The following is a 24,315-nucleotide window of genomic DNA, read 5'->3' as shown; positions in this document are numbered from 1 at the left end:
GGAGTTCGTATCTATGGTGGATTACCTTTATAATTCAGTTTGGTTGAGGCTGAGGTTTTACCAAGGACTCATTCTGATGAGGCCCAGAATGTGGTAGAGAGCAGAGAAACCACTTTCCATTGAGACCTGTGCTCTGGACAATAGAGATAGTAAGTTTTCTAGAATTCTACTTGGTTGTAAGCCTACTTATAGAAATCTGCTTGATTTGTCCTTGCCCCTGTAGCTCTCTTGAGTAATGCAAGCTCTCTTGGGTAGAAGCAAAATGCGTCTGATTTTTTTATAGCCTAGCATGGTAGCATGTACACAAGCTTACTCTACAGGTTTTTAAAAACAAACATGTTTAACCTCTAATCCTCCTTTGACTTTTGATTTCTTCATGGCAACAGGAGAAGTTAAGGCTGCAAGGCCAAATCACAGAGGGGAGCAACATGATTAAAACAATTGCTTTTGGTCGCTATGAGCTTGATACTTGGTACCATTCTCCCTATCCTGAAGAATATGCACGGCTGGGACGTCTCTACATGTGTGAATTCTGTCTAAAATACATGAAGAGCCAAACGATACTCCGCCGACACATGGTAAGTTGTCTTGGATTTCTGTGCCTTGACCATGATAGTGATAAGATCTCTAGATTTTGCCCTAGAGATGACATCTATTCAGGTAACTCTAAGTGGTCCACAGCACTGGGATGAAGGCATAGGAAATGGAAGGCCACATTTCAGAGTCAGAGTATACAGCCTATGGCATGGTGTTACCGGGTGGCACCCAAAGCAGCTGAAGGCCCTTAAGAAGATCTTGATATGCATTTCCCTAGCTTTGTTTTTTTTTTTTTTTTTTTTTTTGAGACAGTCACCCCAGCTAGAGTTTAGTGGCATCATCATAGTTCACTGCAACTTCACACTCTTGGGCTCAAGCAATCCTCTTGCCTCAGCCTCTCAAGCAGCTAGGACTACAGGCATGTACCACCATGCTCATGCCCCTACTCCTCTTTTTCTTCCTTGGAATATGAATTACCTCTGTCCACAGTTTTTGTGTGTCCCAAACTAGATGAAAATACGTAGACTTCATTAGACAGGGCGGGGACAGCGTGGCTCCCCTTTGTATCCCTAGCTACTGGCATGGAAAGTAGATGTCCAGTGAGTGTTGAATGAATACTTAGTTGAGAGAGGTCAGCCTGTGACAGATTGTGAAAGTAACAGAATGGGTCCTTTGGTGCCTTATCCTCAAGTTGTCTAGTGCTTTCTGCTTTCTGAACATTCTTTTTCCTATTAAAATAGGAATAAAGACTTGAATCTGGTTTTATTTGTTGACAAACGTTTACTAGATTTTTTGCAGCTTTAAGTCATTTTTCTTTCCTTGGTTATGGAATAAAAAGTCTTGTCTTAAAGGGAGTTTCTGCCATGGAGCAAGGATGGGGGATGGAGGAATGGAGAGAGATCAGATTAGCTTTTCAGACTATGTCCTTTCTATAGTCACAACATAATCTTGGCTCTAAGGCCTTTTAGAGTGTCTCTTCTTCCTTTTCCTTTCGTCTTTATTCCCCAGGATTTCCATTTTCAAGCTAGGTGTCCTGTGATTTCCGTCATACTCTTCTCCCCAGTTTGGTGGTACTGTTTTTTATGTTCCCAGCTCTGAAGCATGTGATCTAAAGCTTTGTGGCCCAGAACTGCTTTGACTTAAGCCCTCTAGACTCCAGCACACCTGACTTGGATGAGGATGGAGTAATTGGGGGGGGGGTGATGGACAAGGACTGTGGAGGCAACCAGAGCACCAGGAATAATGGTGTCAGAGGGACTGGACACTTGACGCACATGGTAGTCCATGGAGATAAACTCAAATAGGATTTTGCTAAGTGAAAGTAAAACTGGTATTTTTATTGATATGAACTGCTTACCATTTATGCCTGCCTTTTTGTTTCAGGTTACTTAGTGACACTAACCTATAGAAGAGCCAAAAGGGCAAGAAATACCAGTAGAGGGAGGAAACAAAGGATCTAGATAAATCTGAGGATCAAATAAACATTCTGAATATTTGAGGACCTATAGTATCACATGATATAAAAATCAGATTTCAGGAAATACAAACCTGTTTTAATCTATGCGTATTCTGATTCTCATTGCTTCAGGTGTAATTGCTGAAATGATCTTTGTTTGGCTTGGCTTCTATTTCTAAACAAATAATTGTTGCATTGGTTTGGTTATTGTTGGTAAGAGACAGCATGAGTAAAGGGATAGAGATAGGAACAAACTATAGGTGGAGCTTGCTTTTTTTTTTTTTTTTTTTTTTAGGAGAATTTTTATGTGCAGAAAACTCAGCAGTGAACATTTAACCCAGTTAAGTGGAAAGTTCTCTTTAGCCTTTGCCTTTTCCAGCTTGGCAACGTGAGCCACAGAATTCAGACTCAGAACATTGCTTCCCCAGTGGTGGCAGATTTCATCATATCTGTCATTGTAATTGGTCCTGGTAGTTTCCACCAGCTTAGCCAGAGCTCCTTTGTCTTCTGATTTAACCTGTGTGAAGGTGACAGTTGTACATGTCTTCCTGTGGAGTAATAGACGCCCCAGTCTTTCCCTTGATAATGCAGTAAGGGACCCCCATCTTCCAACACAGGACAGGCAGGGAGACAGTCAGCCGGATGGGATCCACATCATGTGTGATCACCACCAGCTGAACCCTCTTGTTCTCCACCAAGGTGGTGACAGTGTTAACCCCTGCTCACTCGGACAGGTGATCTCTTAGTGGGGACATCCCCTTTGCCTATAGCTGTCTTCCTAGCCTGGGCCAACAGCACTGCTTCTCTTACTTTGTCTCTGTGTCTCTGGTCTGTACTTGTGGGCCAGCTTAAGCCGTTGAGAAGCTGTTTGGCAGTCCAAGGCCTGGGTAAACTGCTTAATCACAGGAGGCACTTTCAGCTGCTTATAGAGAATAGCTCTTTGCCGCTACAACCGGATGTAGCAGGGCCATTTGGCAAAGTGGGTGAGGTCCCTTTTGGGCTGGATGTCTCTTCTAATGCCAAAGTTCTTAGGCCTTTCCTCCAATGGGATTCACCACCTTCTTGGCCTCCTGCTCCTTTACAAAGGCAGGGGCTGGGAACACCTTCTTCCCCTTGGCTTTCTGTCGTTTTGGCATCTTAGGTGGCTGGAGGGGAGAGCAAGGTGGAGCTTCTTGGAGCAATTCCAGTTAATAATTATTTGGATTTACACATGACAAAATTGGAACACAATTCTTGAGTTGACAGAAAAGGGTCGCAATAAAATTGCCTAATAGGAAGTGCTCCCTATACGTATACGTTTAAAACACATTTATAGCAATGGTTGGCCGACTGCATTAAAACAATTAGCAATTGAGGGTGAGGCAAGAAGGGGTTCCTTGTGCCACCTTGTGGCCAAGTGCTCCCAGCTTCCTGCTCAGCCAGGCTGCCATGATTTTTTTTTTTAAAAGCCACAGAAAGACTTTCTCTTATTGTTATATAACACAGAGATCACATTTATTGGGGGAGGGGGAGTTGGGAGGGGGAGCAGTCCATAGTTTTTATCATTGTGGGTCAGACTTTCTAATCTGAACAAAAGAAGACCATAATGGTTAGGTGGTAATGAGAAGTTACTGATAAAGGTGAGAGTAAAGCACTTAGCAACTCTAAGCTGCTGGAAATAAGCTGCTTAAGAATTTCCTGTTGTTGTGAGGCATTTTATAATAAGGGTATTCTTATTTATCTGTCTTTTACGTAGTGGATGATTTTAATCTCCTGGACTAAAACAATGCCAGAATGGAGTCTGGAAAACTTGTGCTGAACCGCTGTAAAAAATGCCATAAATATGTTGCAGTGACTTTGGAAACCTTTATTTGTTTTACTGAAAAATCTCTGTTTTGCTGTATGTTGTCAGGTGTGTCCAACTGTTGTGCAGCTCAGTTAACCAAATTTGACCTGTGATTCCTTTTCCCTTTTGAAGAGCAGTCTTGTTGGGAGGCTCGGATTCTCTGATGAGAATTTCATTCTCTTGCAGGCCAAGTGTGTGTGGAAACACCCACCTGGTGATGAGATATATCGTAAAGGCTCCATCTCCGTGTTTGAAGTGGATGGCAAGAAAAACAAGGTAAAAAGTGGTGACTTAAGAAAGGGGTGGTAAGGTATATTTACAGGTTTCAGGAGGAATGTGTTTTTTTTCCATCACCTTGTAAAGGAGATAGAATTCTTCTATTGCCAAAGTACACAATCTGTTTCATTAACAGTAATGGTATAATCATTAATTTTAGGCCTTTGTCTGATAAGTTTGAACTATCTCTCTGCTTCCAGATCTATTGCCAAAACCTATGCCTATTGGCCAAGCTTTTTCTGGACCACAAGACATTATATTATGATGTGGAACCCTTCCTGTTCTATGTTATGACAGAAGCGGACAACACTGGCTGTCACCTGATTGGATATTTTTCCAAGGTCAGCAGGATCTGGAGATTAAGAAGCTGATGGCCAGAGCAGGGTGATCAATGTTGGCATGTGGGGCTCAGATCACTGACAGGAAGAGGCAGTACGGTGGGCAATGATGCCAGCCCTTCCCTTTAGAAAAAGGCAAACTCAGGTAGCAAAGATTGTTTAATGAAAATGTTCAATTCTTTATTAAAAGCTTCTGGTTTATTCATTTCTGGACTCGTGGGCTAGAGCTGCCTATTAATTACTGGCCAGGACCCTCCCTAGTAACCCACGAGCCCACATCTTGTAGGCTGGGTAACTCTCCTGGCTTTGCCTGCTTCTATGTTATTAGCTTAAAACCAGGAATGTATTCCTTTTGGCCAGAGTCAGGCTCCTTGTAGCACAATCCTTCAGTGATAATGTCACTGTGCCTTTTAAAGACCCAAGGCCAAATTTTGACTATGAATCTTTAGTATAATAACTTTATTGAAATATTATTCAAATACCATACAATTCACCCACTTAAAGTGTATAATTCAGTAGTTTTTAATATATTCACAGAGTTGTGCAAGCACCACAATTGTCATTATCCTGAAAAGAAACCCCGTACACATCAGTAATCACTCCCTGTTTACACTCAACCATTCTCAGCCCTTCTGTCTCTATACATTTGTCTATTCTGGACATTTCCTATAAATGGAATTATATTGTATGTTATTTGGTTGTTTTTAATCTCCTTCCAGAATGAGGACTTACTGTTTTGTTCCCTTCCCTTCTCTTCCAGTAGGCAGCTTGCTTTTGAAAAATTGCTTTTAAAGTGGGCAGCTCTAGACTGACTTCGCAGTCTTAACCTTCTTGCTTTACTCTGTGGCTGCAAAGAACCCAGAGTTGACCGCCCCCTAAAATGAGACTGGAGGTCTCAGCTAGGGAAACCCCGGGATTAATGGCTTTGGTCATCATAAAGGGTGTGGATTTATCAGCTGTGAGCCTGACAGCCATTCCCCAGGACTGGTTAGCTGGGTATTTTGCAAGCAGCCTTATTTTGTATCTCTGGGAGTGCTGAAAGCTTTGGTTGTGAACCCTCCTAACCTGCGCTTGTCTGTTCTTGATTTTAGGAAAAGAATTCATTCCTCAACTACAATGTATCCTGTATCCTTACCATGCCTCAGTACATGAGACAGGGCTATGGCAAGATGCTCATTGATTTCAGTAAGTGAAACTGCTAAGTCATAAGCTGCACAAGGCAAAGGACCATGTGAATATTGTCGTTTGTCTTTTTGTCTTATGGTCTCTACAATTCCTGGCATTTCGTGGAAGTACACTGATTATTTAGTAAATGAATAAATGAGCGGGGGAAACCTGAACATAATCATTCTGCCAATACACACTGAGTACTCAATCAATACAGGACTCTGAGTTGGTACTTAGTTGGTAGGAGATACAGAGGATGATAAAGTAAGCTCTTAGGATTATCCCAGTTTGAGACTTTTAAACAGAGCACATATATGCATAAGGCTTAAAATCTGTTCCTTGATGTTAGGGATTTTACTTTTATAAGGACTTGTCTAGAGGTAAATCCATATACCCAATAGACCCTTTGAGTAATATACTCTGTCCTCATTAATTGTGGATTCTGTGCCTATGAATTTGCCTACTCACTAAAATTTATTTGTAACCCCAAAATCAGTCTTGACGTTTTTGTGGTAATTTGCAGATACGTGCAGAGCATTCCCAGCTGACTTTGAAAATTTTTTAGCAGCTCTCGTACCGTAAACAAGTATCATTTTCAATCTGTTAGTGCCATGTTTTTCACATTTTTGTGCTTTCCTTTGATGATTATGAATGGCACCTGAGCATAGTGCTGACGTGCTGTGTAGTGTTTTAAGTGCAGGAACACTGGTGTACCTTACAGTGGTGTAGGTAGCTTTCTTCAGGCCTGAGTTAATAGTGCTGTTGCCTGTGAGTTCAATGTTAATGATATCAAAAATATATTCAATAGGGTGTTGTTAAACAGAAACATATAAAACAAGGTTATATATTGATCGTTGATGAATATGTGACCAGAAGCTTGCAGGAACCTGACTCTGTATTTCCCGTAGGAGCAATGGGTCAGTGTTCGCTAGTTCAGTGGTCTTGGTGACTGTGGAACCCACTGCTGTGAATAATGGGACTCTCCTGTATCTTATCCACGTCTGCTGTCATAGGACAGGACATACTTTAGTCAAAATTAGAATTTTTAGAATTTGGCTTACAAACCTTCTTTCATTTTTAAGTCACCTGGGAAGAAATGAATCATGAAGTGACATAATCTACTTTTAAGGGGGGACTATATATCACTGAATAGGTAACACCTTTTCTATAAACTTGATTTTATGGAAATTTTCAAACATATACAGTGGTAGAATGAGAGTATAATAACTGCCCCTGTACCCATCACCCAGCTTCAATAATTATCATTTTTTGGTCAATCTTGTTTTTCCTGTATTACCCACCCTCTATTATTTTGGTATCTCTAAAAAATAAGCCTACTTACTATACCTTAAAAACAAACAAAACAAAAGGGAATCTTTAATATCATAAATTACAGTATTCAAATTTCACTGGTTTTGAGATTTTGTTCTTTGGGTTTGTTTTTGGGTTGTTATTGTTTGTTTTTTGTTTTTAGACAAGGGCAGCAGTGAGAAAGAAGGAATAGAATAGAACAAGGAGTTTCATCTCTAACTGACAGTAGTTTCCCAGATTAGGAATTTTGCTGATTGCATCCCCATAGTGTTGTTTTGTATATTTTTTATAAATAGGATGTTAGATGTTGAGATGTTAAAACTAGACGCTTCATCGTTTGGGTTTTTTACACTCCCCAGTGCCTCATAGGTGATACTGAGATAATCTCTTCTTAAAGTTCAAAGATTTGAAACATAAGCCATGTAATGTAATGGCTTCACATCTCTGTTTCCGATCTCTCCTGTTTCCAACACACGTGTACAGAGAACCATTGTGATGAAAGTTTCTAGTGAAGCCTCCCAGAGTGTTTTTAGTGCCTATTACAGTAGTCCCCCCTCATCTGCCATTTACTTTCGAGGTTTTAGTTACTGTCTACCACAGTCTGAAAATAGTGCGTACAGTAAAATATTTTGAAAGAGAGAGATCACATTCACATACTGTTATTACAGTATATTGTTATAATTGTTGTATTTTATTATTGCTATTAACATCTTGCTGTGCCTGATTTATACATTAAACTTTATCATAGGTATGTTTATGTAGGAAAAAACACAGTATGTACAGGGTTTGGTACTATCTGCAATTTCAGGCCTCCACTGGAGGTCTTAGAATGTATCCCCTGGGGACAAGGGGGAACTGTTGCATAAGTAAATACAAATACTTCCCATTTGGTTTCTATAAAGGCAGCATACTATACTGAACAGCCACACAGCATTCCGCTGAATGACTAAACCCTAACTGATACTGCGGAGAAGACTGTACTACTTAAACTTTCTTCCATGTTGGCACACTGTTCTTTGCTTTTAGGCACACTATACAGTGTTGCTAGAAAAATTCTGTATATTTGTTCCCTGGCAGGTTATTTGCTTTCCAAAGTGGAAGAAAAAGTTGGCTCCCCGGAACGTCCACTCTCAGATCTGGGGCTCATAAGCTATCGTAGTTACTGGAAAGAAGTGCTTCTCCGTTACCTGCATAATTTCCAAGGCAAAGAGATTTCTATCAAAGGTTGGTTTTTGACTTTTTGAAATGGTTGTTACCCAAGTTGTTAACACCACTGTGTATTCTAACTTTTCTGCTTGGCCCCTGTTGATGCTTTCTAACCTGCAAAGATAAGCTGTTCTATATTTTATCTTACTATAAGAACAGAAGGCTCACTGCGTATGGACCACTGCAGAGACCCTCACTAAATATGCCCAAGGATTCCAGAGTATTTGGCCCCTGGGAATGGTTATGAATTGTTTTCTCAAGTCCAGGGTTGTTAACACTTTAATTCTTACAACAGACAGAAGAAAACTTCTTCAAGTCTGTTGGCATATGCAGGAGCTTCTAAAAAGACATCCTGTGTGCTTATGTAGGGTGGAAGAATTTAGTTTTGTCTACATTTGGCCCAGATTTCTAAGGGGCCAAGAGTAGCTTCTTGCTATAATATCCTTTTTCTGTATTTATTTGGGCTGGTCAAATGAATGCTTTGTAAACTTTTTCTGAACCGGTTGGGCTGAGGATAGAAGATTCCAACCATTTGGAGTCCATTTGGATTTCCCCTAAGGGAAAGGCTTTGGTTGGGGGGGTGAAAAACCTGCTTTTGGGCAGGTTCTCAGAAGCTCTTCTGTTTTAGAAATCAGCCAGGAAACGGCTGTGAATCCCGTGGACATTGTCAGTACTCTGCAAGCCCTTCAGATGCTCAAGTATTGGAAGGGAAAACACCTAGTTTTAAAGAGACAGGTAAGGTTTTTATCAGTTGTTTGCTCATTGCTGGATGTCCCTTAAGGCTTAGCAGAGCAAAATAGGGGCCTTAACACTCAAAAGGTAACCTTCTCCGGAGTTTGACTACATGCACCTTGTAACTGGGTCTTGTTTCCTTAGCTGGCAGTGATGCCTGTGTTACCTTATCCTTATCAGAAGCTTTTGGTAAGCTCCTGTCTCAATTTGGATAACGCAAGTTAAGCAGCTTTGTGTTGCATAGCATTTTTATCATTTGATGATTTTCTTAGATTGGAGGAAATTGCCCTCATCAGTGGAGGGGCATCTTCACAAACTCCAGGGCTTGTGGAAGTGGTTGGAAATTCCTTTAACAGGCGCCACCTTAACTCATGCTCACTTTTAATTTTTTTTAATTGGCTTCATGCATGTAACAAAAGTTGGTGAAGAATGATTTTCAGTTCTCACTAAGGGCAAAGTAGGAAGAAGTGGATTAGGTGGTAGTTTGTAAGTCAAAAGATACTATTTTTAAACCTTAATATATTATTAAATCTTTGAGTCCTGCTTGGCTAATTGTCATTTTGGAATGTATGTAAAGGCATTTTAGTTGAATGTGTATAATGGTTTTTCTCATTGTTCTCCCCCAGGACCTGATTGATGAGTGGATAGCCAAAGAGGCCAAAAGGTCCAACTCCAATAAAACCATGGATCCAAGCTGCTTAAAATGGACCCCTCCCAAGGGCACTTAAAGTGACCTGTCATTCCGAGCCAGCGAACCCCAGCAGTAGGAATCCGTACCCTAGGGATCTGTCTGTCATTTCTGTTGCTCTTGTGATTGGCAAGTACAGTATCCTTTGGGAAGGCCATCCCCCTCAGGACTGTCCTGGCTCCGACCTTCATGTACACTGCAGACGCTGGTTCTGAGGAACTGTTGTTTCGGCCTCAGTGAGGTTGCCTGGATGGGATCTGTATTAGACTCAAGTGCAGATCTCTCAGCACTGACCCAAGGAGTTCTGTTATGGTACTGTACCTGTCCAGTCACTGGTTCTTTCCTCATGTTCTCTCGCCCCATGAGGTTGTGTTGTGTCTTCTAAACTTGGTACTAGTGCTTCTTGCCACCTGGTCACCAGACCTCCAGATATGGCTGCCACCACCAGTACCTTTCCAATGACTCCTTCCTTACACGTGTGTTCTGTGGAGGGGCAGGGAAGAGGTAGCACCTGTGAGTGTGTGTGTGCTGGGAGGGGGTGATTTCATCTTGCTTTTAATTTCTTCCCTCCGTTTTTATTGGAAGACCCGTTTTTGATCAGTATCAGGCTGACCAGAGCCAAATACTTTTCTTGAAGAGTTTCCCAGGGATTAATCTTGGTAACAGCACATAATCCATCTGAATGGGATGGAGAGAAGATGTAAGAGATGGTGGTTCTATATTCTGGTTTGTGTTCACCCGTGGGCAGTGTCTTGGTGAAAGGGAATGGATACTTTTTGCCTCACCAGAAAGTGCCCAGGAGTAAATGTTTTCTTCTCTCTTTACTCCCTGCCCCTTTTACATTTGCGGGTGCCAAAATAATTTCCATTTCTCCCTTTCATGCTACACATGAACTGGTTAATTACAGTGCAAAGGCCTTCCCACCTGTCTAGTCTGATAGAGTACACTGATACTTCCATATAAGTTGCACTGATTTTGTCCGAACGCCCTGGGAGAAGTTGAAAATGATTGAATGACTTCCATATCTCAGTCCCTGACTCAGCAAGGCAGAATGACCACCCCTGCGAAGGTTAGCTTCTCTTCTCAGCAGTGCCTCACCCTCCCTCTAGGACTAAAGTGCTTCTGCCCCTCAATGAACTCCTCCTCCATTTCCTTTTTGGGATTTGCCACCATCCTTCTATTCTCTGGTCTCCTATTTTTAGTGTTGTTCAAGTGAAAGAAGAGATGTTCCCTCTAATTTCTCTCTAGCCTGTTATAACCTGCTATCTTGGGGCAGCTTTTGATGTATGACTTGTCACCCTTCCCAAGTTGGTCTCCGACAACACGCTGTCTTCATGTGGAGCCCTCACCACAATCCTGACTCTGGTCATTTGTGCCTTTCTCTTGTCATCTCTGTACACTACTTATATTCACTGTGGGTTGGGGGGAGCTAATTTTAAGCATGTTCAGTGGCAGCTCCCCCCCCAGTTTCAGTGTCACTGTTGAAATTTATCCAAAAGCAACTTCACTGGGGGTTTTCTTAAGGGGTAAAGGCCTTTTACAGAAGCTAAACCCTCCCCCACATGTGGTAGAATGTGCTCTTCTATATCTACTTCTCAATAAAGCATGTTCTCTGCTCAAGTGTGTTTCATCTTGGGGCTCTCATTTGTGTACGAAAATGATGCAGATGACCACCTACTAATAGTAAAAGCACTTGGGGTTTGCTTTCCCTAGCAGTGCGCTGTTGAGGGATGTGGTTTGTGGCTGTGGAGTTTTTTCCCCGTGATGCAAGCTATCTATAGAGGGAATGCTTACTCTGAACTTGTTTAGTTGGCAGGACAAATTTGATCTGCCTCACTTTGGTCCTAGCTAATAGGCGTGCATAGCAGTGACTAGTCAGTATTAGCCCATTCTTTCATTAAGTTCATTTTCCTCTAATTTTAGGGGCAAAGAACTAGTAGAAAGTTAGGGTAGGTGGGGATACAATTGCTACTTACAGGAGGTGGGAACAGATATGTCCCTTCTCCTCTCCAAGCTCATTCAGCAATACTGAGCAATGTTGCCTCTAATCATTGACTCTCTCAGGTTGAAATGATTGTTTCTGAAAATAGCTGCCTTTTTCCTATAGGGTTTACCCAGTGCAGGAAAAGGGAGGCTAGGCACTTATATTTGTATGCTGTAAGGGATGAGGGTGGGAATTATATGTGCTGGGATGGTTTTGCTTATTGTAGCCAGTAGTGGTGAGAACCTTTCCCGTGGACAAACCAAGGGTCCTTGTTTGCAAGGCTGGAGTCCTTGTGTGTCGCTTACTCAGGTGGGGGATGAGATGGAGAGAAGCTTAAGATTATAAAAAGACCCTTCTCATATTTGCCTTTTATTAGAATGATGTGTGCCCAAACCTCCCTGTTCTGAATATTTGAATCAAAGGGGAATCTGCTCTCCCTCACATTTTGAAAAAATTGAAGTAGGTGATATGGACCACAAGATGGAATCTGAGAGGTCAAGGTGCACAGTCTGGTTCTCAAGCCTCTACTGATTGCCACCCCACTTCCCTCACCTACAAATAAAAGGAGGATTTGTCTGGTTTAAGCCCCTTACAGGTATGGGAACAGTGTTCACTTCCCTTGGCAACTTCGAGCGAGACTGTCCCCTTTGACTCCTTTTTACCTGCCTAAAAGAGACTCAGCTGCTGCTCAGGCTCCTTCATGAGAAGAGCAGAAGTCTGGAGTTACTCTTGGGTCTAACTCCTGAAACCTGCTCGGTGGAAGCAGCTACTCTGTCTCTGGAGGAGAGAGCCCTAGCACATGCTGGCTGCTTCCCATATGCTCAGCACTGTGCTTGGTGCCTTCATACCGACTGGTCTGACCCTCATATTAGCCCCGTGCAGTAGATGTTTACACTGGTTTGCCGAAGGAGACCCGGAGCCGAACGTGACACTGTAAGTAATGAAGCCAGAAATCTCTGGTCTGTCCACGCACAGAACCTCCACCACCACTGTTTGCCTCCTCAGCCTTCTCTGATTTCTTAATGATTAATCATCCCCTCCCTTCTAGTTGATTGCCTTTTTACAAGTGGCTTCCATTGCAAGGATAATAGTGAAACTGGTGAAAACTTTCAGACAATTAATTTTAGTTGATCTTAGAAGCAGCAAGTTAGGGGGGCCAGAAAGCTAAACCAGGAAGCAAAAGATGTGCCTCATTCTGGCATCGCTTCTGATTTCGGAATAGACTGTCTTAGTAAGCGCTGTCCCTTCTGTGGTTTTCGTCAGTCCTCACCACAACATTGTAAGGTGGGTATTATAGCTCTCTTCCAGGTGAGACATTTGAGGCTTTCAGTAGTCTTGCTGCTGCTGTATGGCAACAGAATGAGAGCCTTGCTGCTCGGATTCCACACCCCATGCTTCTGACAATGCTGTGAGATCTGGTCATCTGCGGCCTCTGTGTTGTTTTCCCATTTCTTACATGGAAATAGGAAATCATATTAAGTAATTTTTAACAATGTGGTATATGCTTTATGGGACAAGATGATGTTTTAGACTTGTCATCAACTTTGATTTGTCCCTGTAGTTGTGGGCAGTTGCATGGCTAGGGTTAGGAACAGCCTCAAATGGAGTTGTTCATGTCAAGCTAGTCGTTGGGGCTACGGATCACCTAAAACCAGCATACCAAATAGGCCACAGCTTGCTTACAGTACACATTCCTTCTGGAACATGAAACAAATGGAGATCAACTTTTTGGGGTGTATATTAGTAACTGTCTTAAAGGGTAGTCCTACACATACCTGCCTTCTCCTCCTTTGATGGGCAATTCTCGTCAAATGACATCAAAGCAGAGTTTCATGAGAGGTGCCAGGATCACCCATGATCCTTAACCCCCTTTTTTCCCCTGACCTGATTCAAGTATTGGATTTTTTTTTAACTGCACCTATTTATGCACACACATTTGACAGGAAATTGTGCCTTTGAAGTCCGTTCCTGGACATGGGGTTAAGAAACCCTGGTTTGAGGAAAGGCCCTAGCAAGACGACAGAATCCTGTGTCCTGCCTGCCTTCGCTCTTACCCCAGGCTCTCGGCTACTTAGCGTGCTCAGGCTCAAATAGCCAGTCCCGTCAAGTGAAGTGGCATGACAACAGGGAGAAGACTGGGCTCGCTGAGGCTCTCACCATTATTTCCTCTGCCTCGTAGGCCTTACCAGGTACATGTGTGTACAAAATGTACAGGGTTTTGCGTGTCATGAGAATAAAATACAAAAACTCCTTTGCAAAATAATAGTATGTGAAGTGTGCTAGAAATTCTGGAGACCACCCTTTGCTGTACATTGGGATCATGGAATTAATAGAAATTGGATCTCAACTGGTTTTGCCCCAGCACTTTCTGCCACAAAATTTGGTATGACTGCCTCTTCCAGACTGTCTCCTGCTGATGGGGACAGTATAATAGCTTTCTTCCTTTGTGGTATCTTAACAAAATGCCAATGAATGTCACTAAGAAGGAAACAAAGAATTGCCAATGATGAAAAATGTCCCTGGTGCCAAAACATCAGTTTGTCTCTTCCCTCTTGAGCAATACCTTTAGATACAGGTCATGCTGCCACCATTTTGGGGTTTGGGGGTTTGTTTACTTGTGCCCAAGAGTGGAAAAAATAACCCATGCTGTTGCGCAACTTTGGCTCCATGGCTCCTCCCAAATGTTCCATGTGAGATATAAACACCTTTATCCTTGACAAGTCATGTTCATTCCAAGAAACCAGTCTTTGTTCTTAACTGGGTATTTGTTTCTGGAAACAGCTTACTGTATATTCAGTCTATTCCAAAGTTATCAGAAACCTACACTCTTATCTCACAAATTTAGAGGTAGATCATTTCCAAAGATGGCCACCAGCAATCACCCCCATCCCTGTCTGTGTGTGCTGCTCCTTCCAATAAGAGGTCTGTTTTTCTTCCTTAGTGTGGGCCAAACTTGTGACTTGTTTTGACTAACAGAATGTTACGGAAGTGATATTTTGGCAGCTTCCACTTTTGCTCTTGAACATGAGCTGACATGTTTCCAAACCAGAAACTTGGGCTAAATTACTGAATGATGAGACCACGTGTAGGAGAACCGAGGTGCCCTAGCTGATGGTGCCAAAACCCCAGACTTGTGTGTCTTGAAGGGTTCAACCCCAACCAAATCCCAGCTGAGTGGAGCCTCATGAGTGACCCCTGCTAACACCACATGAAGCTAAAGAAACATCCTGCTGAGTCATACCAACCCAGAGGATCGTGAGAAATGTTCTAAGCCATGTTTTGGGATGGTTTGGTATACACACAGCAAGGGATAAGTGAAACAAAGAGACTTTTGAAACTGAAGGGCTGGAATTCAGTTTGGTCTTGTAGGTTGCATTAACTGATAGCTTGTGATTGGAAGCCAGAGGAGGGCCACCACCTTGTGCAGTTCCAGGAGCACTGTTCATATTCTGCAAAAATGGCACCCTTGGAGTCAGTTCAGCTCCTGTTTGGTCATTCAGCATATCTCAGCTGCCAGTCAAATTGCTTCTGAGGCCCCTTCCTGGCCTTAAAATTCTTAGCCACTTCCTTAAGTGGATCAGGAAAAGTGAAGAAAATCCTTCGTCTATCAAGACATGGCTCATCAGTTCCCTGCTCGACAATCCATGTGGCTTTCCATTGCTCATTGGATCAAGTTCATGTTTATCCTGGTTTTCAAGTCTTTCTGTAAGCTGACTCGGCCTACATAGCTGTCATCATTCCTTTACACATATCCTCGACGTGCACCCGGATTAGTCTCTGTTAGCCCCTTTCCTGTTTACTAAGAAAGCCTCTACTTCAACATTCCCCAAAGTATGTTCCATTAAATACAGAAGTATGGGCAAGAAGCGTTCTGTGTCAAATAAATTTGGAAAACACTGAGCTAAAGTTAAATCCAGTATGGTGCTTGACTATAGGGCTTCTCAAAACCTTCAGTAGGCCAACAGGCATTGGGGTTTTCCAGAGAAAGACACAGCATGTGACATTTCCTAAAATGACTGGATCTGGAAGGAGCTTCTTGAGGGACTGGTATGCTGGGGTCAGACTTGGAAATGTTTCTTTCCTCCCCAAATAGGCCCATAATTCTGCCTGAGACTTGGCGTAGGCCAAGTGTAGGGGTTGGTGTATGTGACGTCACCTTGGCTTAAATCCTGGCTCTGCCATTTCCTGTGTAACTTCAAGCAGGTGGCTTATCCTCATCTGCAGAATGGGGATAACAATTGTGAAGGTGAATTGTCTTGCCTGGCATATTTTCACTCATTTATTCAGGAAACGAATATTCATCAAGTTCCATGAGGCCCTGGGAGCTGGATATTTAGTGTTACACAGAAGCTGTGGAAAGAGCAGTCTGGAGGAGCAGAAGCCAGTGAGGAGTAGCTTTGGGCCAGTGGATCAAAAGTTCAGCGTGTGGACAAGTTGAGTTTGAGAACTACGGGACATGTGTTCAGTAAGTGGCATCACTATTATTTATTTAACTCACTTGTATTAAGTTTGGTTCCCTAGAGACAGACTCCTTGAGGACAGGAAATGTGAATCCTTTGTCTAAACACTCTCCAGGGACCTCTTACATGCCAAGCTCTATTGCTGGCACTGAAGGGTACAAAGTGAAATGAGATGGTCCCTGTTCTAGAGAACCCTGTCTCGCTGGGGAGGTACCATTCATTACAGCATCCACACCGTGGCGTAGAGTAAGTGCTGAAGGAAGAGTGTGCGAGGTGCTTTGGTGATGCCGAGGAGGGAGCGAATGGGTGGTTCCAGGGCTGGAAAACCTTCCAGAGAAATTGACTGAAAATTCCATTCCACCAGAATGGAAAGAGAACAGCATGTGCAGAAACCGGGAGCTTGAGTGAATGTGTTAGGTTTGAAAAAGATAGGATTGGAGAGCGGAATGTGGGCTTTGCACCGAGTGAGTGCGTCTTGGCGTTCCTATAAGGCCATCGTGTCTTCAGGGGCAAATTCCGTTCTCACATAATCGGATTCCCAGTCCCATCTGAGTTCCTGGTCAAGTGTGGCACATAGAGGAAAGTCACCAAGTATTTGGTGAATTTCATTTTTTCCTAAATGTCCCAAACTTCAAACACAAGAAGAAAGTCTTCAGCCCTCTCTGTGGGTCTTTTGAGTTGGGTTATCACAGTGAGCTGCCTCTTGGGACCTCACCTCTGGGTGAGGTGGGGAGGAGGCCTGGTGGGTTAGGAGGTTGCGGGGGGCGGGGAGGAGAAGGACATTAACTGGGAAATTCAGCAGTGTCAGACTCACGGAGGAGGCTTGCCCTGTTCCCACCCCCACATCCCTTACTAGACACGACAGTGAGGTGCGAAAATGAAGACTGGGCCTGCGGTTCACGCGGGGCTCATGATGAACAGTCCTCCTTGGGAGAGAGTCTTCCCCACAGGCCGAGTGGAAGGAGTCTTCCTGCCTGTGCTGGCGCCACTTGGCCTCTGCTGAGCAGCCTCTGCTGAAAACTTTCCTGGCACCCAGAGGAAGGTCCTGCCTTCTGTGCCAACACCAGCTTTCCCCTCCTTTTAAATATAGCCTGGCTCCCCGCATCCGTGCTGCAAAGAATGAACTGCCCAGAAAAACTCCTAACCCATTTCCTTTTCGGAGAGACGGACAGGGAGAAGCGAAATGTGTTGTAGCCTAGTGACTTAATGAACCTCCTTGCCCGCTGTGCCGGCCCGCACAGCTCCCAGCTCCTCTGTGGTCCAGCACCTCAATGCCCACCACCCGGGGTGCCCCTGGGATCCCATGATGCTGGGGTGCCTCTTTCTGAGCATGCTGAGAGCCTTTGTGCCCCACCTGCCTAGAAACTATTAATACCAGGGCAGGGACAATGGTCTCCTCATGAGCCCGGGGCTCCCTGTGGTCGGTCGGGAGCTGTTTCACTCCTCTGGAGCTCTCCCGTGCTCGGGAATGGGGCAGACTAACTGTCCTAAAAGCCAAGCAGTTAGATGAAGGGCCACTTTATACGAAAGAATTGATGAGTGACCTGGGACCTAATTCTTCTCCAAGTCAGGAGACACAAGCCCTTGCGATGACTGCGTAGGGAGAGGGCGTCTTCTTTCATGCTGGGGCTTCACAGGAACCCAAAGGGGAAAAAGACTCCTTGCCCTCAGATCCCTTCCACCCCAAGGTGCCTGTAGGACCTCCCCACCCTGTCACAGCCTCTAACCCATTTCTTTCCTGTTTATACCTGTCCTTACCTGTGTCCTAAGCCTGTCTTTCCACCCAAGGACCAGGGCTGCTTAGTATTTCTCTTGGCAATTCTGCAAAAGGCCTCTTGGCCTGCTGAAATGCCGGGGAGGCCACTCCTGCCCCCTGCCCTGCACTGGAGAAGGAGCCGGTCACCGGTCACTCCTTTATTGAGCCCCTCCTGTGTGCTGGGCACAGGAGGTACACAGTGTGCGAGGCTCGCCGCTGCTGCACAGTGAGATGAGGGCTCTGAGTGCAGGAGGGCAGGGGCGCTCCAGCTCAAGGGGGTCACCACCGTGCATTCATGCCCGACTGCTGCTTGACACTGAGAGTCCCAGGGAAAGCCCAATGGGTTCAGTTTGGGCCTCGTGTGAAATGCCAGTGTTGAGATCAGGAGTCACACAGAGAAGGGATCTGGCCCGCCTGCTGGTCGGCTGTGACATCCAGGTAGGGAGAGGCAGCGTCCTCTGGGAAGCGCGCAGTGGAGGCTCTCACTGTGAAACTTGGTCCTCATCTTCTCTGCCTGGGGACGGTTTGGTACACGGACGGTGGTTAGGAGAGTCTTGTCTGCCTCTTCCACCCTTGGAGCCTTCCCTAGTCACCCCAGCGAAGGCCCTCCCTCTCCCCAGCCCCGTTGCTCCTGTCTGGAGGTATCCAGGGCAATGACATTACAGGTTCATCTGCCACATCTTCCATTACTCAATCGCTAACCCCTCCAGAGCATGGACAGAACCAACCCTCGGTTGTCCTCCTAACGGAAGGGAATGGTACCCAAAAGTCCCAAAGGCCCTCCTGGGGACATGGAAAGTGCCGTGGACTAGGAAACAGGAGACACAGCTTTTAGTCCTGGCTCTGTTAACAGCTCACTGTGCAACTTTGGGCAAGTAGCTTTCCATTTCTGACAAATGACAACTTCTAAGCTTCCTGCCCACACCATGCATGGAGGGACATTTGTTTCTGTTTGGTGTTGGGGTGACTTCTGTGGCCCTTTGAATGAATGGAAGTGCTCGAGCAGGTATTCTCTCGGGGGAGCTAGGGAGGGCCAGAAGTCTGCAGCTCTAGGGGGAAAGGTTCGGCACTAGGGCAGGCAGGCTGGGGCTCCGTGTCCTCGACCCCCTGGGGCACCTGCTGCCCATCTCTCCTGAGCTGTGATCTTTCCCCAGCCTGATTCATTTATTTGCTTTCATGCCTGGCCCCTGGGAACCATTTGGGGGCATGGCCCCTGCCAGAAGGTGTGAGCTGATAACTGCTTAGGGTGTCACCCCTCCCAGGGTGATTTGCACTTACTTAACGATTGTCAAGGGCAGAAATGCTCTGAAGACTAAAGGCTCCAGTAACATTAATGATTAGAACTTTATGGACAGTGAGGGAATAAGGGGAGGTTCCAGGGTCCGGAAAACTGTGCATCGTTCCCTGTGGGTTCAGCTGGCCGTAGCGGGCGGGGCAGAGGGTGCTGGGAGCGTTAGGGGTGGGGAGGGTGCGGCTTCAGGGCCAAAGCTGTTTCAGTCCTGGGCCATCAGAGACCACCTCCCTGCACCTCGACTGCCTCCCAACTGATGGCTTGTGCAGACGGAGCCTGTTCTGTCTGTCCAGCTGCATGCTCCCCCCCCACCCCCGCCCCCGGACTGGCAACAAAGTGTCTGGCCACCGTCCCATGATGCCCTGGCAACCACTAGAGGCCCTCGCCTACCTTCTGTGGATGGTCTTCTCCTGACCAGGAGGCCAGGGACGGTTTGTTCCGACTGATACCCTGGTGCTGGAGAGAGAAGAGGGGGAGGAAGAGGCAGCAGAGGGAGGTTGTCTTGGGAACCAGGGAAGGCTGGGGCCGGGGCCTTGCAAATGGGATCACTTCTTAAGCATCCCTGGAGCTGAGGAAACACCAAGGGTTGGCTCATTCATTCACTGGTTCCTTCCCTGAATCCTCCATTCTTCCTTCTGGTCTGCTCTTCCTTCACAAACACCTAGTGGGTGCTTTAATAGGCAGAAACTGTGCTGGGAGTTGGGGAGACAGAGGCAATAGCAGACGATGCCTGCTCATTGGGGGGTTTCCCGTCTGGGGACACCAGCCGTGTGACCCAGCAGGACAGCGCAGTGCAGTGTGCCAAGGAGACCAGCTCCGCCTGGGTAGGGCAGGGGTCCGGGAAGGGGAGCATTCAAGAGGGGCTGGGGCCAGGTCAGCAAGGGCAGCCCTGAAGGATGTGGGGAGTCATGTTAGGGGATTGAACTTGATCCTGAGAGAGTCCTGAGAGGGTGGTGGGCACAGGTTGGTTGGTTTTCTTTTGATTTTGTTTTTCCTTTTTTGCTGAAGGGTTTTAAGCAGGGTAGTGGGTACTCAGATTCACACTTTTAAGATCCTTCTGGGCACAGGGGATTAGAGCTTTGAGTGCTCTTTTATTTTTGGTGGTTGACTCATTTTTTCCAGTGCCAGGCTTTAGACCCAAGGTAATTTTGAAACTGTGGCAGAACTAGATCCATCCCTGTCTCCTCCTGTCCCTGCAACCTCTGCCTAGGCGTGTGTAGATCACCCCTCTAAGGAAACAACCAGAAAGACCAACGTGGCCAAACCACACTGGCCTCACCCTCCGCGCAGCAAAGCCAGCCTGGCATGCCCCTGACCGGAGCATGTCCCCTCACCTCCCTGATTTGTTAGCGGCCAGGACAGCTCAACCCTCCCCTGGGCCCATGCTGAGGGCAAGGAAGGGCTGGGCAACGTTTACCTGCTTTTCTCCCTGGCTGGATCTGAGGTGTTCCTGGGGGAAGGAGAAGGAAGGAATGAGGACTGCACTGCTTCCCTGGGGGCTTGGTGAGGTGGGGGAGGCTCATGGCTATGTGGGTGTCAGTGCCCCAGTGGGTCTTCCATTGGAACTGTAGTCACTGCCCGTTATCCTCATGTGGCAGTAGGAGTGTGCCCGGTAGGCGGCAGTGTGGAGCAGTGGGCGTGCACAAACGTTGGTGTCCTTGGCATCTGGCGCCGGCTGGGTGGGCATCCTTGGGAAAAGCACTTACCCTATCTGAGTCTTAGTTCTGCTGCTGGTGATGAGGAGGATGTTGTGGAGATTTAATTGGGTGTAAGCACAGTAGCTGCTCAAGAAATATGTCTCTTACACCCCCATCCCCTGCTCCTCAGGGGTTGTTGGATTTGGAAGAGAACTTTGAAGTGGCCCAGGCCAAAACTCATTTTGTAGAGGAGGAAAGTAAGGCTAAAAGTGCTTGGTCACAAGTTGGTTTTCTCTATTTTTATGTGCATATTTTTTTAATTACAAAAGCAGTCTTTGAATACATGCCTGCTATTAAAAAAAAGTCAAGCAATGAAGAGGTTTGTACAGTAAAATTTAAAGTCTCTTCTCCCTTTCTCCACGTCATCTCCACTTCCTGTCCTAGATGTAACCACTGTTTACAGTTTGATATTGATCCTTCTAGAACTTTCCCTATGTGTTTACATATCTATGTGTGTAAGTATGCAGTTTTTAAAAAAACATGTAGGTTCCCATCATGCATATTGTTCTATAACTTGCTTTTTCCACTTACACATATATCCTGGAGATATTTCCATATCTTTCCACAGATGTGTCTCATCCTTTTTAATTGCCGCAAAGGTTATGGATGTGCCTAATATAGTTTGACCATTACCCAATTGATAGTCTTTATGTTATTTCAAACTCTTGCTATTACAAACAAGCTGGCAATGAGCGCTCTGTTGCAAACATCTCAGGGCTCATGCAGCAACAGTCCGCCTACTTGAGACATTCCCCACAGTGAGACTACGGGTCAAAAGGCGTGGGTGTTTCCAACTTTGATGGATGTTGCCAATGTGTCCTCCAAATGGACGGCGTGTAAAAGTGCCACTTTCTTCACAACCCCACCAACACTGAGCAGTGCCCCGTAAAAAATATAATGTTAATAATGAGAAAGAGAAAACTGCTCTCTGTCTAGACTATTTTCTCCTTATCCCCACAGGACAGGACTCCTGAGTTGAAAGTCGTCTCAGGAAACAGGTTCGGTTTAAGAATTGACTAGAAAGCTTGGCTTATGGCTGTGCTCACACTGAGACGCTGGGCTCGAGCTTCCTTCCCCCCGCCCCCACCCCCGGGACATCCAGAGAATGGAAGCCGAGGGCACCAGCCAGGATGCAAAGCATTCGCCCTCACCTTTCAGGCGATCACACTCCCCATATGCTGGGGACAGCCTGGTTTATTTACACCTGTCGCCTGTCATAATTATGAACACTCTCCAAAGCGTCCTGGTTGGGTGATAATTCACACTGTTGTCTGCCCCAACCCATCTCCTGAGCGACCACGTCTGGACTGCAGGACCTGACCCCGGGACCTGGGCTTGAACTCAGGACCCTGCCTGCTGGGCTCCCGCCCACCTTTGCCACTCACCTCCCATCTGCTTGCCCATCAGCCCGAAGAACTGGCTCGCCTTGGCCCTCTTCACCTGCTGCAGCTGGCGCTGAGTGATGGGCGCGGAGCCTTCCTGAAGGAGCAGAGAGTGAGAGTTGGGGGAGGTTGGTGAGGAGACGGGGAGGGCAGCCCGGGCAATGACAGTCTCAATGATGACAGCTCGCGGTTAGCAAACGCTTGCTCTGCGATGGCACTGGGCATTTTGGCAACTTTTATGCAATACCACACATCATCATAATAACTACCTACTATGTTATTATGATAAGTCACCTACTGTGCTCCTGGCACTGATCTGAGCACTTGATATAGTAACTCATTTAATCCTCAGCAAAACCCCATGAAAAAAGCTTTTACTGTCACCATCTTACACATGAAAACACTGAGTCGCAGAGAGACTAAATAACCTGTCCAGGCTAGGAATGGCGAAAGCCCAGCAGCACTAGTTTAAGTTTACGATGATGTTTCCCAAGCGGCTGCATGGAAACCCCCACTCCCCGCACACAGCAAGGTTTCTCTGTCTCTGGCCCAGGCACCCTGATGTCTGGCGCTGACTCTGCAGAGCATGTCAAAGTTGGAGAAAAGCCTTGGGGATCATCTCCCCTCTCCCCCCATGTTGCAGGTGAGGAAACTGACATCCACCAAGCAGCAAGAGTCCGTGGAGCAGCTGAGGCTTGAACCCTGGTCCCCAGTCCTGCTGCCTTCTCCTTACTGCACACAGATTGGAAGTGACTGAATTAGTCCAAGGCCTAGAAAAACATCTGCTTCGATCCTGAAAGGTGGGACAAGTCGTGAGGGACAGAGCGGTTTCCATTGTCCCTAGCCAGGTCCCTGCTGGTCCCAGGAACTCCAGACTAAGACCTAAGGTGTGCAGTTGTGCTTTTGAAGCCGTGCAACCTTGGACAAACTACTTGACCTCTCTGTGCCTCAATTTCCTTGTCTGTGAAATGAGGATAGTAATGGGACCTTCCCCATGAGGTTGATGTGAGGATTAAATGAGTTAATGTTTATAATAAAGCATATAGGATGGTGCCAGAAACATATGTGTTAAATAAGTGTTTCTTAAACAGCACACACACACACACACACACACACACACACACACAGCTGCTCCCCCGTGCATTCACCCCTTTGGAGGGCTGCCACGCCAGTGCTCATGGCCTTGAGACTACCCAGGAAGGGGAGTCAGACAAGCTGCCTGGCAGTGTCCAACTGCTCTCCTGGCAGCCATGGAGGGATCCACCCCTCCACTGTGGATCATCCCCTGCCCAGGTCAGAGCCTCTCCCCAAAGGTACCTCCAAGGTCACGGTTATCCAGGGCTCTGCTTCAGCGCTGAGTGCGTGTTCCTCTCCACCGTCACCTGCCACAGCGCACAAGGACAGCCCCATCAGGAGAAGCAGGGTGAGGCAGGGCAGCATGGTGAGCCTGCTCTGTCCCAGAACCCTCTGGAAGCCCCTCGCAGCCCAAAGATGCCTGCCTCCAGCAGGCTCGTGTCCACACTTTGGCTCCCTGAGTGTAGGTGGGGGAAGCTCCCCCTGTTCTCTGGCCATTCCAGCCATCCTGCTTCCTTCCATCAGCTTATTTGAGCCCCAGGCCGTTTCCTGTGACTCCCTCCCTGGCTGGAAAGGCCAGTGATAGCAGGAGGAGGGATGAGACCTCCTCCACTGCCGCCCCCTAACATTTGATCCTAGGGCTTAACACTCTGATGCAACGCCTGCCTCCCCTTTGGCTGTGTTCCCTGGGTGGCAGGTGCACAATGGGGCAGTGTGTGGGGCCTGAAGCTTCCAGCTTCTGGGCTGAAAACCCCGAGGGGAACTTCTCACCTTGGAAATGGGGAGTGGGGCTGTGCGGCTCCTCCCTTCCTGGTGCTGTGCTCCCCTGCACAGGCTGTCCCCCACAATTTAGCAGTATTCTGCCACTCGTCTCCCCTTCCCGACTGAGCCCCTCTTCCTCGGCATTTCCCTCCATCAGTAATCCCGTGTGTGCACAAAAACACATCCTGCCCTAAGAGAAATAACTCGGTGCTTAAAGAAATGAGGCTCCCCACAAGTGGGAACTGGGATTTACCAGAAAAACAGCCTCCCGCCTCAAGTGTCATTGGCTCTAAACCATCTGTCCCCTTTGTAAATCCCTAACCCGACCTGTCTCTCCTGCTTACAGCCTTCCAGTGTCTTCCCGTTGCCCTGG

General features: G+C 46.2%; 2 protein-coding genes and 1 pseudogene across 7 annotated transcripts in view; 1 reads left to right on the top strand and 2 right to left on the bottom strand.

Moving 5' to 3' along the window:
* The window catches only part of KAT7 (lysine acetyltransferase 7), a 32,384-nt gene extending 21,243 nt beyond the window's left edge, over positions 1-11,141 (top strand). For all 6 annotated transcript variants that reach the window (XM_069481237.1, XM_069481236.1, XM_069481234.1 and 3 more), the window contains 7 exons: positions 387-578; positions 4,005-4,094; positions 4,295-4,435; positions 5,524-5,617; positions 7,988-8,134; positions 8,745-8,851; positions 9,475-11,141. In XM_069481237.1, the coding sequence (XP_069337338.1) occupies positions 387-578; positions 4,005-4,094; positions 4,295-4,435; positions 5,524-5,617; positions 7,988-8,134; positions 8,745-8,851; positions 9,475-9,576 (873 nt within the window). In that variant the 3' untranslated portion in view covers positions 9,577-11,141. The remainder of the gene's footprint in view (positions 1-386; positions 579-4,004; positions 4,095-4,294; positions 4,436-5,523; positions 5,618-7,987; positions 8,135-8,744; positions 8,852-9,474) is intronic.
* Positions 1,922-3,129, bottom strand: LOC138391965 (large ribosomal subunit protein eL8 pseudogene; annotated as a pseudogene).
* Positions 11,142-18,218: 7,077 nt separating the features above from the next.
* Positions 18,219-23,546, bottom strand: TAC4 (tachykinin precursor 4). Its single transcript, XM_069481230.1, has 3 exons — positions 23,436-23,546; positions 22,110-22,203; positions 18,219-18,250 (listed from the first exon to the last, which is right to left on the bottom strand). The coding sequence occupies exons 1-3, from the start codon at positions 23,544-23,546 to the stop codon at positions 18,219-18,221; spliced, it is 237 nt and encodes a 78-aa protein (XP_069337331.1).
* Positions 23,547-24,315: the final 769 nt, after the last annotated feature.

This window comes from Eulemur rufifrons, chromosome 9, assembly GCF_041146395.1.
Source record: "Eulemur rufifrons isolate Redbay chromosome 9, OSU_ERuf_1, whole genome shotgun sequence".
Taxonomy (NCBI): Eukaryota; Metazoa; Chordata; class Mammalia; order Primates; family Lemuridae; genus Eulemur; species Eulemur rufifrons.
This window is presented reverse-complemented; position numbering and strand designations above follow the sequence as displayed.

Coding starts and splice junctions, on each gene's coding strand:
- TAC4 (XM_069481230.1), bottom strand. CDS start 23,546: ATGCTGCCCTGCCTCACCCTGCTTCTCCTGATGGGGCTGTCCTTGTGC. Junction 22,204..23,435: donor AAGCAGAGCCCTGGATAACC/GTGACCTTGGAG, acceptor CTGCTCCTTCAG/GAAGGCTCCGCGCCCATCAC. Junction 18,251..22,109: donor GATGGGCAAGCAGATGGGAG/GTGAGTGGCAAA, acceptor AACCGTCCCCAG/GCAGAGAAGATGAGGACCAA.